This window comes from Hyla sarda, chromosome 6, assembly GCF_029499605.1.
Source record: "Hyla sarda isolate aHylSar1 chromosome 6, aHylSar1.hap1, whole genome shotgun sequence".
NCBI classification, from domain to species: domain Eukaryota; kingdom Metazoa; phylum Chordata; class Amphibia; order Anura; family Hylidae; genus Hyla; species Hyla sarda.
The window spans coordinates 269,047,265-269,064,993 of record NC_079194.1 but is presented as its reverse complement, the minus strand read 5'-3'; the positions used below and the strand labels follow the sequence as shown (position 1 = coordinate 269,064,993).

General features: G+C 42.0%; 1 protein-coding gene and 1 long non-coding RNA gene across 3 annotated transcripts in view; one reads left to right on the top strand and one right to left on the bottom strand.

Moving 5' to 3' along the window:
- FERMT3 (FERM domain containing kindlin 3) overlaps positions 1 to 17,729 on the bottom strand; it is a 71,118-nt gene that overhangs the window by 31,812 nt on the left and 21,577 nt on the right. For both annotated transcript variants that reach the window (XM_056527261.1, XM_056527260.1), the window contains exons 6-7: positions 14,309 to 14,411; positions 12,891 to 12,998 (exon numbers count right to left, since the gene is read on the bottom strand). In XM_056527261.1, the coding sequence (XP_056383236.1) occupies positions 12,891 to 12,998; positions 14,309 to 14,411 (211 nt within the window). The remainder of the gene's footprint in view (positions 1 to 12,890; positions 12,999 to 14,308; positions 14,412 to 17,729) is intronic.
- LOC130277038 (uncharacterized) overlaps positions 1 to 17,729 on the top strand; it is a 34,371-nt gene that overhangs the window by 12,983 nt on the left and 3,659 nt on the right. The window contains exon 2 of the long non-coding RNA XR_008845347.1: positions 277 to 433. This is a non-coding gene — a long non-coding RNA (uncharacterized LOC130277038). The remainder of the gene's footprint in view (positions 1 to 276; positions 434 to 17,729) is intronic.

Below are 17,729 nucleotides of genomic sequence, written 5' to 3'. Positions count from 1 at the left end.
TGGCAATTCATTCATTCCCTGATGTGGGGACTGCCGCGGGGGGAATCATGATAGCGCTGCGGCTGACATGTTACTAATTCCCCCGCCATAGGGATCGTGCGCCTGCGGAGGGAATCATGATAGCCGATTCCACCCACGGGCGCACGGTCCCCATGGCGGGGAAGGGGTTACATGTCAGCCGCAACGCTGATACAGGGTATTTAACCGGGCACAGGGCAGGCTGACAGGGTGGAGACATCTATCCTCCCTCAACAATTCAATGAATATTCATTACAGGGGCGTGGAAAAGGGGCAAAACCATTGCAGAAGAAGAAAAAAAACAGGAATGCCTGCAGCACTGACATCTTGTCCACAACAGTGAACAAACATGGCCGCAGGTGTGGACGACAGTCAAAAGCAGCCAGAAAAACTCAACTTCCTTCACAGAAAAGAGGTCAGTAAAAAACATATGCTGTGGACAGATGTATAACATGTGAATTACTAAAGTGCTAAACTCGCTACAAACACGCTAGATAACAATAAAACTGTGGTACCGGAGTTACCCCTAGTAATGAAAGTTTGTGTTAAGTTTTTGCACTTTGTTCTCTTTCTGTGTCCTACATGATAAATGTCTTTATATATATTGGAATAGAGTGAAGCTGTAACCTACACAATTTTCTGTGTTTGATGTTTGCAGCTGTGCATTTGTTAGAAAAATAAACTTCCTTAAAGGAGGAGCCTTTACTATAAGCGATCCTAACCACACAAACCACATAGCAACAGATGCATCCAAGAGTATCACTTGCAGTATAATGAAATACAACTACAAAATACAACTACTATCTACAAAAATACGTAAATTTTAATTTATTTTATCCAACCAATAGCCCCCTGTTGGTGCTAGTTAAAGTGTTATCCAGGATTAGATAAACATGGCTGCTTTCTCCCAAAAACAGCGCCAACCTGTCCAGTTTGCGTGTGGTATTGCAGCCCAATTAAGTTAAGTGTAATACCACACCCAACAGGTGTTGTGCGGTTTTTGGAAAAAGCAGCTATATTCTAATCCAGGATTTAAAGGGGGTATTCCAGGAATTTTTTTTATTTGACTATGCTACATGGGCTGTAAAGTTAGTGTAGTTCATAATACAGTGTCTGTACCTGTGTGTGACGTTTTTCTCACAATTCTTCTGTGATTATCGCCTTAATGTTTATTTTTAACAGCATACAAAATTACTCAGGTCTTGGGATTTCCCAGGTTGCAGTGCGTCGAGACCTAACATCACTAGTCAGTTGTGCATCACTAGTCAGTCTGCTTCAACCGCTGGGTGGGAGAGATTATTTAGCAACAGCTGTAGGCACCCTGATTAGAAAACACTTGTCTTGAGCTCATTTGTGCTGATGTGTGAGGAAGGAATTTAACTTCACACTCACAAGCATTGAACTATGGGATGTGTAGTTTAAGAGACTAAATTTCAAAAGGAAATAACCTGTTCACAAAAGGATACCCTGGCAGGTATGTACTAAAATTACCTTATGGTGGATAACCCCTTTAACCCCTTAAGGACTGAGCCCTTTTTCACCTTAAGGACTCATTTTTTGCAAATCTGACCACTGTCACTTTAAACATTAATAACTCTGGAATGCTTTTAGTTATCATTCTGATTCCAGATATTTTTTTCGTGACATATTCTACTTTAACATAGTGGTAAAATTTTGTGGTAACTTGCATCCTTTCTTGGTGAAAAATCCCAAAATTTGATGAAAAATTTGAAAATTTTGCATTTTTCTAACTTTGAAGCTCTCTGCTTGTAAGGAAAATGGATATTCCAAATACATTTTTTTTATTCACATATACAATATGTCTACTTTATTTATCATAAAATTGACAAGTTTTTACTTTTGGAAGACACCAGAGGGCTTCAAAGTTCAGCAGCAATTTTCCAATTTTTCACAAAATTTTGAAACTCGCTTTTTTTCAGGGACCAGTTCAGGTTTGAAGTGGATTTGAAGGGTCTTCATATTAGAAATACCCCATAAATTACCCCATTATAAAAACTGCACCCCCCAAAGTATTCAAAATGACATTCAGTAAGCATTTTAACCCTTTAGGGGTTTCACAGGAATAGCAGCAAAGTGAAGGCAAAAATTCACAATCTTCATTTTTTACACTCGCATGTTCTTGTAGACCCAATTTTTGAATTTTTGCAAGGGGTAAAAAGGAGAAAATTTTTACTTGTATTTGAAGCCCAATTTTTCTCAAATAAGCACGTACCTCATATGTCTATGTTAATTGTTCGGCGGGCGCAGTAGAGGGCTCAGAAGGGAAGGAGCGACAAATGGTTTTTGGGGGGCATGTCACCTTTAGGAAGCAACTATGGTGCCAGAACAGCAAAAAAAACACATGGCATACCATTTTGGAAACTAGACCCCTCGGGGAACATAACAAGGGGTAAAGTACACCTTAATACCCCACAGGTGATTCACGACTTTTGCATATGTAAAAAAAAAATAATAATGTTTTACCTAAAATGCTTGGTTTCCCAAAAGTTTTACATTTTTAAAATGGGTAATAGCAGAAAATACCCCCCAAAATTTGAAGCCCAATTTCTCCCGATTCAGAAAACACCCCATATGGGGGTGAAAAGTGCTCTACTGGCGCACTACAGGTCTCAGAAGAGGAGGAGTCACATTTGGCTTTTTTGAAGGAAATTTTGCTCTGGGGGCATGCCGCATTTAGGAAGCCCCTATGGTGCCAGGACAGCAAGATAAAAACCCACATGGCATACCATTTTGGAAACTAGACCCCTCGGGGAACGTAAAAAGGGGTAAAGTGAACCTTAATACCCTACAGGTGTTTCACGACTTTTGCATATGTAAAAAAAAATAAAAAAATTTACCTAAAATGCTTGGTTTCCCAAAAAATTTACATTTTTACAAAAGGTTAAAGCAGAAAATACCCCCCAAAATTTTAAGCCCAATTTCTCCCGATTCAGAAAACACCCCATATGGGGGTGAAAAGTGCTCTGCTGGCGCACTACAGGTCTCAGAAGAGAAGGAGTCACATTTGGCTTTTTGAAAGCAAATTTTGCTCTGGGGGCATGCCGCATTTAGGAAGCCAGAACAGCAAAATGGTGCCAGAACAGCAAAAAAAAAAACACATGGCATACTATTTTGGAAACTAGACCCCTCGGGAACGTAACAAGGGGTTAAGTGAACCTTAATACCCCACAGGCGTTTCACGACTTTTGCATATGTAATAAAAAAAAAAATTATTTTTTTTACCTAAAATGCTTCTTTTCCCAAAAATTTTACATTTTTAAAAAGGGTAAAAGCAGAAAATACCCCCCAAAATTTGTAACACAATTTCTCCCGAGTACGGCAATACCCCATATGTGACCCTAAACTGTTGCCTTGAAATACGACAGGGCTCCAAAGTGAGAGCGCCATGCGCATTTGAGACCTAAATTAGGGATTGCATAGGGGTGGACATAGGGGAATTCTACGCCAGTGATTCCCAAACAGGGTGCCTCCAGCTGTTGTAAAACTCCCAGCATGCCTGGACAGTCAGTGGCTGTCTGGTAATACTGGGAGTAGTTGTTTTGCAACAGCTGGAGGCTCCGTTTTGGAAACCGTGGAGTACCAGACGTTTTTCATTTTTATTGGGGAGGGGAGGGGGGCTGTGTAGGGGTATGTGTATATGTAGTGTTTTTTACTTTTTATTTTATTTTGTGTTAGTGTAGTGATTTTAGGGTACTGTCGCACGGGCGTGGGTTCACAGTAGTTTCTCACTGGCAATTTGAGCTGCCGCAGAAAATTTGCCGCAGCTCAAACTTGCAGCCCGATACTTACTGTAAACCTCCGCCCATGTGAGTGTACCCTGTACATTCACATGGGGGGGGGGAACATCCAGCTGTTGCAAAACTACAACTCCCAGCATGCGCTGACAGACTGTACATGCTGAGAGTTTTAGTTTTGCAACAGCTGTAGGCACACTGGTTATGTATCACTGGGTTTGTGACCTTACTCAGTGTTTCAAAATCAGTGTGCCTCCAGCTGTTGCAAAACTATAACTCCCAGCATGTACGGTGCATGGTGTAAGGTGACTGCTGGGAGTTGTAGTTTGCAACAGCTGGAGGCACACCGGTCGTGAAACACTGAGTTAGGTAAAAAAAAAACTGAGTTTCACAACCAGTGTGCCTTCAGCTGTTGCAAAACTACAACTCTCAGCAGTCACCGACAGCCAATGGGCATGCTGGGAGTTGTAGTTATGCAACCAGCAGATGCACCACTACAACTCCCAGCATGCACTTTAGCTATTTGTGCAAGCTGGGAGTTGTAGTTATACAACAGCTGAAGGTACACTTTTCCATAGAAAAAATGTGCCTCCAGCTGTTGCAAAACCATAAGTCCCAGCATGCCCATAAGGGAATGCTGGGAGTTGTGGTGGTCTGCCTCCTGCTGTTGCATAACTACAGCTCCCAGCATGCTCTTTTTGCATGCTGGGAGCTGTTGCTAAGCAACAGCAGGAGGCTGTCACTCACCTCCTGCTGCTGCTCCGTCGCAGGACAGTCCCTTGCCGCGGCCGGGGTCTTCTTCCCGCACCCGCTCACGTCCTCCGGAAGAGGGGCGGAGCGGGTTGCGGGAGTGACACCTGCAGCAGGCGCCCTGATTGGTCGCCCAGTAAACCGGCCGACGAATCAGGGCGATCGTGAGGTGGCACCAGTGCCACCTCACCCCTGCTGGCTCTGGCTGTTCGGGGCCGTCAGAGACGGCCCCGATCAGCATGTAATTCCGGGTCACCGGGTCACTGGAGACCCGATTGACCCAGAATCGCCGCAGATCGCTGGACTGAATTGTCATAATGACCCCCCTGGGCGATATGCAGGCATCCGGCTCCGGTCCCCAACCAGCTAGCGGTGGGGACCGGAATTCCCATGGGCGTATGGATACGCCCTGCATCCTTAAGGACTCGGAATGCAGGGCGTATCCATACGCCCTGCATCCTTAAGACGTTAAACATTACTTAATGGGCCTGATTAGCCCTTTTCTTATTTGTTTAACTTTTCCCTTTCCGTACATGACAGGAGAAATAGGTCGCATAATTGTTAGTTATAGGAACAGCAGCACTATGTTTGCCGGAGGTGTGATGACATTATGACTTATGCAGATAATACAGTGATGTTATCAAAATATATCCTGCTATACAAAATTTGATGTGATATTTATACTGTAAACAGATTCTATGCAATCATATATATAAAAAAAAAAACTTGGGTCCATACATAACATTTGTTCCAGGGCTCAGGTGTTTAAATGGTCACTGTAATTTCAGAAAACTTGACATAAAGTTTAGTATAAGTGAATATAATAATTTGCTATACACTGCTCAAAAAAATAAAGGGAACACTTAAACAACATAAAGTAACTCAATCACTTCTGTGAAATCACGCTGTCCACTCAGGAAGCAACACTGATTGACAATCAATTTCACATGCTGTAGTGCAAATGGAACAGACAACAGGTGGAAATTATAGGCAATTAGCAAGCCACCCCCAATAAAGGAGTGGTTCTGCAGGTGGTGACCACAAACCATTTCTCAGTTCCTATGCTTCCTGGCTGATGTCTTTCGTCACTTTGGAATGCTGGCAGTGCTTTCACTCTGAGACTGAGTCTACAACCCACACAAGTGGCTCAGGTAGTGCAGCTCATTCAGGATGGCACATCGATGCAAGCTGTGGGTTTGCTGTGTCTGTCAGCGTAGTGTACAGAGCATGGAGGCGCTACCAGGAGACAGGCCAGTACATCAGGAGACGCGGAGGAGGCCGTAGGAGGGCAACAACTCAGCAGCAGGACCGCTACCGCCGCCTTTGTGCAAGGAGGAAAGGGAGGAGCACTGCCAGAGACCTGCAAAATGACCTCCACCCGGCCACAAATGTGCATATGTCCACTCAAATGGTCAGAGACAGACTCCACTAGGTGGGGGTTGTGCTTACAGCCCAACACCGTGCAGGACGTTTGGCATTTGCCAGAGAACACCAAGATTGGCAAATTCGCCACTGGTGCCCTGTGCTCTTCACAGATGAAAGCAGGTTCACTCTTAGCACATGTGACAGACATGACAGAGTCTGGAGACGTTGTGGGGAACGTTCTGCTGCCTCCAGCATGACCGGTTTGGCGGTGGGTCAGTAATGGTATCGGGTGGCATTTCATTGGGGGGGCCGCACAGCCCTTTATGTGTTTGCCAGAGGTAGCCTGACTGCCATTAGGTACTAAGATGAGATCCTCAGACCCCTTGTGAGACCATATGCTGGTGCGGTTGGCCCTGGGTTCCTCCTAATGCAAAACAATGCTAGACCTCATATGGCTATAGTGTGTCAGAAGTTCCTGCAAGAGGCAGGCATTGATGCTATGGACTGGCCTGCCCGTTCCCCAGACCTGAATCCGATATCGATATCATGTCTCGCTCCATCCACCAATGCCACGTTGCACCACAGACTGTCCAAGAGTTGCCCAGGCGTTGATTTTGAGTGTGACTCCATATCCAGACCTCCATGGGTTGATAAATTTGATTTCCATTGATAATTTTTGTGTGATTTTGTTGTCAGCACATTCAGCTATGTAATGATGAAAGTATTTCATACGATTAGTTCATTCATTCAGATCTAGGATGTGTTATCTTAGTGTTCCCTTTATTTTTTTTGAGCAGTGTATATCTTATCAGTGGAAAAGAAGCCTTGATTAGTGGAGAAAGAGGCATATTTGTCTTACAACCCTTTGGTTGGGAGAGCAAGGAGCAGACAGAGACTGCAAAGACACTATAGAAGACTATTTTAAATATATTAGATCTCCCCCAGTGCTGGAATCACAGCATAGGCCGATCAGACTTAGACCTGCCTTTATGACACTCTGTAATGTCCTCCATACTGCTTCTGTGAGTGTTCCATAGAGATATAGGGGCACAGGATCCCTCTTCTGTGTGTGCAATGTATGGAGATATCACAGAGACTAGGCTCTAACCGAAGACTGCAAGCTGCAGGGAGCAAAGCTGATCAAAAGTGACATGTACAAGTTACAATATACAGGAATTATGCTACTCCTCAATTAAACACGACAGCTGAAAGAGATGCTTTAGGGTAGGGAACCATGTTCCGTATGTTGTTGTGTATTTCCTGCTGCCTATTATCCTACCCATTGAAGTCAATAGGTAGCAAAATTAGCTGTAGAAAATACACACCAACATATTGCACATGTGACCCTGCCCTTAAAGCTACATCTATGGGTTAATGTAGTGGTGTACATGAAAGCAGCTGTGTGAGGAGAGCAATCTAGTCTGCATTTTAATGAGATAAACTTCAAGTTATACATCTTTTATTCCTCTTAAATTCAATTTACTTTCGGATCATTTTTTTTTAAATGGGCAATGAGCACTTACATTGTATGGATCATTTGGAAACATTAATGAAGGATGGCTTAATTACCCCTGAAAAATTGCATCCTTAACTCAAGACTTTATGTTCTACATAAATGCCATCATTCCCTCTTAACAGGAGCATTCCCATTTAATGAATGTCCTATTACTACCAAGGGAAGAATAAAATGATCAATGTATTCAGCGTTCCTGAATGCTAAAGAAACCATCTGCAATCAAGTTCTATAGATTTTTTTTATATTAAGCATTATGTTACAGAACAACTGTGGTAGGAAGATTAAAATCCGATGACAACCCCACACACATTCACTACTAAACAAATGCAGATCTAGTCATATTTTCCTGTGAAATTCAGAGGACAGAAATGCTGGGAGTGAGTCATTTGTACTGGTAGACCTTACTGATATCCAAAGGTCCCTGGGGATAAAGGTCAAGGTCCCTAGGGATAAAGGTCAACCCCGCAGGTCCTATGCTAAACTAAACTATTCTAATACTGCCAACATGCAACAACTACTGAAATAAACTCTCAATATTTTTCTCCAGATACACAGTTACCAGGACAAGGAGCTTTTCTACATAACTTATGTGGTCTCAAATATTGGACCAATGATATGAACTTCATACGTACATCTGATTTTTCAGGGTTTGAAATGTGCTTACGATAAGACGGTCAACACCCCCATATAGATTCTAGGATAGTAAAGGGTGCTTAGAGCTTATTAGAACACAGAATAAATTTGAATATTATAATCAATAAACTAAAGTTATTACGGTAATACTATTATTGATATGTGTTGTTAAATATTTTTTTATTTTATTCTTTATAACATAATAATAAATATGAAAATAATGTGTTGGTTAGTTTGATGTTTATGATTTTAATTAAAAAAATGCTTATATTGGGGACTGTTTGACACGAACACAGATGCTTTACGACAGACACCACACAGAAGCTGCATGTAGTGAGTTGCGAATGTTCAGTGGCATGCACAAATCACTGCAATTCTGTGGGGACACCATCATCCTGTTGCCTTTAAGAAGCTACCATCTACAGGAAGGGCTGTCACAATAAGAGCCCAAAACCTGTCACCAAAAACTCACCAGCACAGCACCCATATTGACGCTGCTCTCAAGAACGCAAAAGATCTACTTCCGCATTCAAGTTGTATGAGGGAAGCCCTCAGGGATGTCAGTAATGTGTAATAAATCTGCCGGCCCTGGTCACTGAGGGACACTCCAGCTAGCCTACTGGGGAGCATGAGCACAGGGCTAAGCAGCTTTGGCTCCGATGCTCACGACTCCCTAAGGCAGAATATTTCAACCAAGCAGTAGCCTGGCTGCTTGCTCGTGATTGTAGTTCACTTCCTCACCAGCATTAGTTTTTTTCTGATCATTCTCTTGCCTGTTGATTCTGAGCCTTGTAGTCCTTCCTGCTTGTGTACTTCAATATACTCCTGGTTCTAACCTTGGCCTGCTTGACTTTGCTTTATGTATTTGTCTGTCTTCTTGTCACCTTCCTATTTGTACACCCTTGTCTGTTACCTGATTAACCATTTGTTTTCTGACTGCTTAACGTATCTGACTGCTGTTGTGTTGTGTTTATCCAAGCTACACCCAGCGCTTTTTCAGAGTAGGGAATGTCACCTAAGGCATCATGTAGGCCGGTATAGCAGCTGTCGGTAAGCTTATGTTTGTACTTTTCCTAGTCTGACATGACAGGGCTTTTCTTAGAAGAGTCTGCCCAGAAGCATGCAGAGAAGACTTTATCAGCATCTTCAATTCATGCCTGTCTATACAGATCACTGGTAACGGTGATCTAATGGGCTTTTACAATTAGATCACTGTTAACAATGATGTGCAGGTCCGTACTGACAATATGCCCATTAATCTCCAGTAGTATGGACAAAAGAAAATATGAAATCAGCATGATAAGGGGAAGAAGAGTAGAAGGAGAAGCAGAGCAGTATTTACTTATTGGTGCCCATGGGCCTGGGTCTAGGACAGCTATGATGAGAGGGAATCACTTCAGTGGTTAATAAAAATTATAAATACTATTGTTGTCGCTGCTTTTGGTGACAGGCAGTGGCATAAAGAAAAAAATAATTATCTTTTAATTTAATTCTAATGAGTCAGAGAAGCTGCAAATTATACCTGAAGATTTGCAGCTGCTTAGGTTATGTTGTAGATTTGTGATTGCTCTCACCATGTTCCATGTATAGGGGTGAGATCCATAGTGAATCAGCATCAAAATCCACATGTAACACATGAGGTTTTTGTTGGATATTTGTGACAGATCTGTAGGAAAAGAATTGTGATACGTGTGAAATTGTCCTAATAGGGTGAATTTAGTCCAAGTGCCTAGGGCAGCATGAGCCAATAGCAAGGAATGACTGGCCTGCCAGGAGACTTCCTGGTAGCCTGCCAGGCCTGTTCCTGCACCTAATGTTTAACCACCCAAGGACAAACCAGGGGTTTGATTTAGATGCTTCTGCCCGAGTCATAGGAACTGGTTGTTAACATAACAAATGGTTTGGTAAATAAATCAGAATCCTGCCTGTATTCAATGTAAGCACCTACTATTCTTTACTATGCCATGAGAACTGAATGAATGAATTAACTAATCATATGAAATACTTTTGTCTTTACATAGTTGAATGTGCTGACAACAAAATCACACAAAAATTATCAATGGAAATCAGATTTATCAACCCATGGAGGTCTGGATATGAGTCACACTCAAAATCAAAGTGGAAAACCACACTACAGGCTGATCCAACTTTGATGTACTGTCCTTAAAACAAGTCAAAATGAGGCTCAATAGTGTGTGTGGCCTCCATGTGCTCATATGACCTCCCTACAACACCTGGGCATTCTCCTGATGAGGTGGTGGATGGTCTCCTGAGGGATGTCCTCTCAGACCTGGACTAAAGCATCCATCAACTCCTGGACAGTCTGTGGTGCAACGTGGCGTTGGTGGATGGAGCGAGACATGATGTCCAAATCGGATTCAGGTCTGGGGAATGGGCGGGCCAGTCCATAGCATCAATGCCTTACTCTTGCAGGAGCTGCTGACACACTCCAGCCATATGAGGTCTAGCATTAGGAGGAACCCAGGGCCCACAACACCAGCACATGGTCTCACAAGGGGTCTGAGGATCTCATCTTGGTACCTAATGGCAGTCAGGCTACCTCTGGCAAGCACATGGAGGGCTGTGGGGCCCCCAATGAAATGCCACCCGACACCATTACTGACCCACTGCCAAACCAGTCCGGCTGCAGGATGTTGCAGGCAGCAGAACATTCTCCACGACGTCACCAGACCAGCCCAAGTGTTGGGCTGTAAGCATAACCCCACCTGTGGAATTCGAGCCCTAATACCTGTCTGTTTCTGACCGTTTGAGTGGACACTTGCACATTTGTGGCCTGCTGGAGCTAATTTTGCAGTGCTCTGGCAGTGCTCCACCTAGCACAAAGGCGGAGGTAGCGGTCCTGCTGCTGGGTTGTTGCCCTCCTATGGCCTCCTCCACGTCTCCTGATGTACTGGCCTATCTCCTGGTAGTGCCTTTATTCTCTGAACACTACACTGACAGACACAGCAAACCTTCTTGCCACAGCTTGCATTGATGTGCCTTCCTGGATGAACTGCACTACCTGAGCCACGTGTGTGGGCTGTAGACTCCGTCTCATGCTACCACTAGAGTGAAAGCACCACCAGCATTCAAAAGTGACCAAAACATCAGCCAGGAAGCATAGGAACGGAGAAGTGGTCTGTGGTCAACACCTGCAGAACCACACCTTTATTGGGGGTGTCTTGCTAATTGCCTATAATTTCCACCTGTTGTCTGTTCCATTTGCACTACAGCATGTGAAATTGATTGTCAATCAGTGTTGCTTCCTTAGTGGACAGTGTAATTCCACAGAAGTGTGATTGACCTGGAGTTACATTGTATTGTTTAAGTGTTCCCTTTATTTTTTGAGCCGTGTAGATGATGTGGAGGGAGAAGGGGTTATTGATAGGTGATATGTGAGCAGAGCAACAGGATGACAGAAAGGAAGTTTCACCACAAAAGCAGCCCTGGTCTAAGAAGAAGACTGATAATGATGACAAGTTAAAGAGAGGGAGGGGGAGAGGAGGTTACAGCAAGAAAGGGGTACATCACAAAAGCAATAATTTAAGCATCAAACTGCTACTGCTGATGATGGTGACAAGTTACACAAAGGACAGCTGCCCAAAAATGAATGGGTGTTCAGAGATAAGAGGGAAGTCTTCCTTTATTTTTCAGTCACAGTGTGGACCCTCTGGAGGAGGCAGACAGGCACAGGTTGCTAAAATAGTCTGTGGACAGCAGTTAGCAGAGCAGTGAGACACAGTGAGGATTGTTTTTAGGGAATGGAGTCATTTTAGGTACATTGAAGGGGTTATCCACCATAAGGTGATTTTAGTACGTACCTGGCAGACAGCAATGGACATGCTTAGGAAGGATCTGCACTTGTCTTGGGGCTAAATGGCTATTCTGTGAGATTACCATAATACTGTGGCTAGCTTTTTGTGAACTGGTATTTCCTGTTTGACTTTTCTTTTTTTGACTACAAATTCCATTTTCCTCCCTCCCACACATCAGCCACCCCACCCATTGAAACATAAATGAGCTGCATCCATTCAAAAGACCTGTAGTCTTCAATCAGGGTGCCTGCAGCTGTTGCATTAGTTGCTGATTGATCTCACTCCCACCAAGCGATGCCTCCACCCATTGAAGCAGACAGGCTCCCTGACTAGTGAGTTAGCTCTCGGCCGGATTGCAACCTGGGAAAAATCTGAGACAACAGTCATTTTGTATGCTGGTAAAAATAAATATTGGAGTTAAAATCACAGAAGAATTGTGAGAAAACCGTCACACACAGGTACAGACACTATATTATGAACTACACTAACTTTACGGCCCCTGTAGCATAGTAAAATAAAAATCCTGGAATACCCCTTTAAGTGAAGTACAAAATAACAGACTGGAGGGAAGTTGTTTAAAATAACAATTACAGTTTATTTACCTAATTTAGTTTTTCTATCATTATTTCACAATAGCAGTTCCCAATCTATGTACATAACTGCAGCCTTGAACTTGGGAAAGTTGGCCTATTGTTAGGTAGAAAAGAAGGGTTAACTATCTGTTAATCCTATTCATATGCTCACTGGGTCCCCGGTATTCACAATTTCCTGGTCCCATTTATCAGTGACTGGCTGAGAAGGTACTTCCCTGTGAGGATGTGACCATGAAGTGGTGATCAGGAGAGATCCAGTGGGCAGTCTGACATAAGTTGGTTGGAAATTGCAGCAAATGTCAATAATGTAAATAAACTAGATTATATTTCCAGTGTAGTGCAACTCTAATGAACTAGTGTGATTTAAAGTTTACTTTTTACATTTTATCACATATGAAAATACAGAGCTTTGTATGTATTATTGAAAAACTAAAATCTCTTCTACCTGTAGAGCACCAAACATCATCATCTCTTCTTCTGTGCACTCTGTTTCCTCTAAAAGTACAGCCCACCGCGCTTGCTCAAACAGCAGGTTGATCCGTACAGCATCCATCTGAGAGAGACATGTTAATGAATTAGTCTTGTACTGTATTGTTCTTTCTTCTTTATAGAGTTTATGTGAATATGTTTTTGGACAGCATTGCTACAGACAAGGGGAAAATTCACATGCCAGTGATGTAAAGTTTACAGCGGGTCTGTAGTAAACTGTGAGCACATGCGCAGTTTACTTTTCAGTTGGCAAGGGAGTGATTTTGCTAACGTAAGTAAAAACTAACTGCATTCTACACTCGCTAAATCTCTCCCTCCCCTCTTCCTCTGCTGCACAGAATAAAAGAAAAAAACACCAAGGAATGGCGCTATCCCATAAATTAAAAAGTGACTGGTATCTTAATTACAACAGTACTTTATGTAAAAACTCAAATGGTTACATCCATAAGCAAAACGCGTTTCGGGTATGAGCCTACCCTTTTTTTCATCTGCAATTGATATATGGATATAACCATTTGAGTTTTTAAATAAAGTACTGTTGCATTTCAGATACCAGTCACTTTTTAATTTATGGGATAGCAACATTCCTTGGTGTTTTTTTTCTTTTATTCTGTGCATTTTCGTCCTGGAACCACTGCCACGGCTCCTGGTCAAGCTCCGACGGCCTGCAATTCCTAAAGTACCCCTTTTTAGGGGTGATATGCTTGATTTCTATTTCTCCAGGTGAGAGAGTCTGTTATCCATCAGTTTACCTATCACCTATTGTAATATCAGGATTACACAAGGCGCTGTCCTCCTTTCTTTTTCACCTTTCTCTCCTATACTCTTTCTCTGCTGTCAGTGTAAAAGCGAACTACGCTCTATGCCAACAAAGTACGCTAGCAAAATCACTCCTTCACTAACTGTGAAGCTCGTAGTTCACTACGCACTCACAGTAAACTTTCCATCACTGGTCTTAAAGCATGTCTCTAGTGGTTTTAAGACAAATGACACCAGGCACCATAGAATTACATTATGCTGGGTCTTGTCACTGGAGGTGGCTGTTATAGGCCGGGTCTGTCTCATAGTGCAGAGCAATATAGAGCTGACAGCAGTGGGGAATGGGGAGAAAAGCGCCTGTTCAGGGATTTAGGAGCTGATTTTGTATGGCCTCACATTTAGACATATGACATATGCACAGTGCTACAGTTTTCTGCCATTAATAGTAATACATCCAACAACTGCAAGGGCCCATGCCCCTTTTACGCCAGGCCTGGTGCTGCTGACTTTAAACAGCGAAAAGTCACAAATGTTTGCAAGGTTTTATGCCAGCTGAACAGACATAGAGATATGATAAATGCCTTTGTAAAATTCCTTTGTTATATTATGTCTCACCTTTGGATCTAAGTCATGAAAAGTGTAATATTTAAATTGAAGCCACAGTCTATCCCCCTCCTGGACTCCTTGCTGCATGAGAGACTTGGAAGAGTCCAGCCACCTGTATATATAAGAAAATGCTAATTTAAATACATATAATCAGTAATGTTTGTATTCCGTATATTTGCATGGTATTTGTCAAGTGGACAAGTTAAGAGCATTTACAGTCCTGAGGGAGGAAACAGCGGTTTCTAAAAGCCGTCGGGAGAACTCTGTTCACTTTCAGCACAGATACACATGCAAGCTGCGCCATTCATCTTGTGAATTATTGGCAGAAGTAAGTGGCCAGCTGGAGTGTGCCCATACTAGTGATTCAGACCAACAGTGTCTGTCTTTACTACTGCCTAACAACAGAACCCTCTCAGACAATAAAGTAAATCTTCACCCGGGCTAATAGTTCTCCTGGAGGGATCCCTACAGCTGCAGGCCATCTGCATTGCTATATGCAAAGGTAGCGTCAAAATTACCCATATTTATTTTTGGGAGACCCATTTGAATTTTTTAATGCTGCCATGAAGTGAATTGTTTTTGTATTATTTCATACGTGGTGTGGGATTTTAGCTCCATAGAGGCATAAACATGAGACCAATGCAAGGCTTTTCTTGCACTTTTTTGTCCAAACAAAATATACAGCCATATTCACACTGGCACAAACAAAACTAAATCTGTCAACAAGTAATATTCCCAGGACAGGCTGGCAGACTTCAGGTTAAAGGGGTACTCCAGTGGAATTTTTTTTTTAAATCAACTGGTGCCTGAAAGTTAAACAGATTTGTAAATGACTTCTATTAAAAAATCTTTACCCTTCCAGTACTTTATAGCAGCTGTATGCTACAGAGGAAATTATTTTCTTTTTTCATTTCTTTTTTGTCTTGTCCACAGTGCTCTCTGCTAACACCTGATGCCCGTATCAGGAACTGTCCAGAGCAGGAGAAAATCCCCATTGCAAACCTATGCTGCTCTGAACAGTTCCTGACACGGACAGAGGTGTCAGCAGAGAGCACTGTGGACAAGACAAAAAAGTAATCAAATTGTCACATAGTATATATTACTGTGCTTGAGATAATTATATTTGTATAACAATGTGATAATATTTGAAAGAGTAAAATCTTAGGGAAACCTAATCAAATAAAATCTCCTCAAATAAAAAAATCAAGATCAATAAAGTTAGATATAAACACTCCATGAGAGCCAAACCTCTTACAGGCAGCTTTGATCAGTTCCTCAAGAAGATTGGAGTTATAAGGTTGACAAGCTTACTTTTCTCAGAGGGACCCCATTCTCCTACACAACAGCAGCCCCCAGGAGACCCACATCAAATCGATAATTAGGTTGCTTTTTAACGTTATGGTCATTTTGCTCATAATGTTTTGGCCATAAAACACTACTACACATCATAGACTAATATGCTACCCCTACTTAAAGGGGTTATCCACCAAAAGATGATTTTAGTACATACCTGGCAGAAAGTAATGGACATGCTTAGGAAGGATCTGCACTTGTCTTGGGGCTAAATGGCTATAATGTGAGATTACCATAACACTGTGGCTAGCTTTTTGTGAACCCGTAATTCCTGTTTGAGTTTTCTTCTTTGCCTACAAATCCCATAATTCCATTTTCCTCCCTCCCACACATCAGCCACCCCCCCCCCATTGAAACATAAATGTGCTGCATCCATTCAAAAGACCTGTGGTTTTCAATCAGGGTGCCTACAGCTGTTTATCTCTCTCCCACAAAGCAATCACTCCACCCATTGGAGCAGACAGGCTCCCTGTCATGAGCTGACTAGTGAGGTCAGGTCTCGGCCGTATTGCAACCTGGGAAAAATCTGAGGCAACAGTCATTTTGTATGCTGTTAAAAATAAATATTGGGGTGAAAATCACAGAAAAATGGTGAGAAAACCGTCACACACAGGTACAGACACTATATTATGAACTACATTAACCTTACAGCCCCTGTAGCATAGTCAACTAAAATAAAAATTCCTGAAATACTCCCTTTAAGGTCAGAGGAATATTTCCTCTTTTTCGTTCCTCTATTTTATTTGTCAAGAGTAAAGCTCTGTTTCCCCACTTTTTCAACCTTTACATTTCCCTACCACACCCCTAGGGCCACTGTTTGGTGCATAATCCTCTTCTTCATGGCAGTGTTTCCCAAGCAGGGTGCCCCAAGCTGTTGCAAAACTACAACTCCCAGCATGCCCAGGCAGCCGAAGGCTGTCTGGGCATGCTCGGAGTTGTAGTTTTGCAACAGCTGGAGGCACCCTGGTTGGGAAATACCGCTTCATGGTCTCTTCCTAATCTCCATATTATATCCTGCTCATTGTAAAGTACCTACATTACTTATATCTAAGTATTCAACATAAATAAATATAAATCGAGATAAACTTTCTTAATGATATCTCCAGCAACTTGTTTCATGGGAGAGGATTTTGGGTCTCTCTGAAGATCACTTACAATACCCTAAAATACATGCATAAGAGATTAATAATTGATGGTAATTTGGTTCATTTTAACTGGTTGGATTTCTGATTTTTTTTCGGATTGGTATGTGGACCTATGAGGACCTTTTCCATTTTCTCCTTCAACATCAAGTTTTAACTTGACACTATTGTTTCTTAGAAGCAATGACCATTACTGCTTACCAACCAAGGTAATATAACCAAACTGTAGCACCAAAGATAACTACAAGTGACCAAAAGCATTAATATTCTGTTTAAACATAAACTGATCCTATTTAGATGGAATGCATTTCAATCTCTAGGTGCTATGTGCTATGTAGATATACAAATATAGGTAACTCAATAAGTAATTAATCTAATTTATAATTCATCCCATGTTCAAAATACTGTAACAAAAGTTTATTGTACAATAGAGATAAGCCTCTATTGAAAGGGCATTATGCCACATTTCATAATGAGGACTCCATAACGAATGAAAGGGGCTTGGTCAGTGAATTAATACAAAAAAGCCAATATGTATTGGTGTCTTAGATCTTGGTTTCTTCAAGAGCCTTTTAGTTATTATAGGTCATTATTTTAGTTACTATAATTGTTTCTTCATGTATATTTCCAACTTGTCTTTTTTGTATTACTTATGACTTTTTATGTATTATGTTTATGTTTGCTATTTGTTCCTTGTCTTCTAAAGTGTTGCTTTTTTTGAGTGTTACTCACCAACAGTATGTGGCATAGCTTCAGTGGGGAAGCCCTTGTTTTTCTTAATGAAGTAAAGTGTGTTCACACTTTTTTCAAACGCATTGATGGGCAGGATAGCGCAGGTGGAATCTGAAAAACCTTATTATAAGTCAAAGGGGACACCTAGCCCAGAGTCCAAAATAAGGATCCGGCACTGCCGCTTATGATGAAAACCACAATGG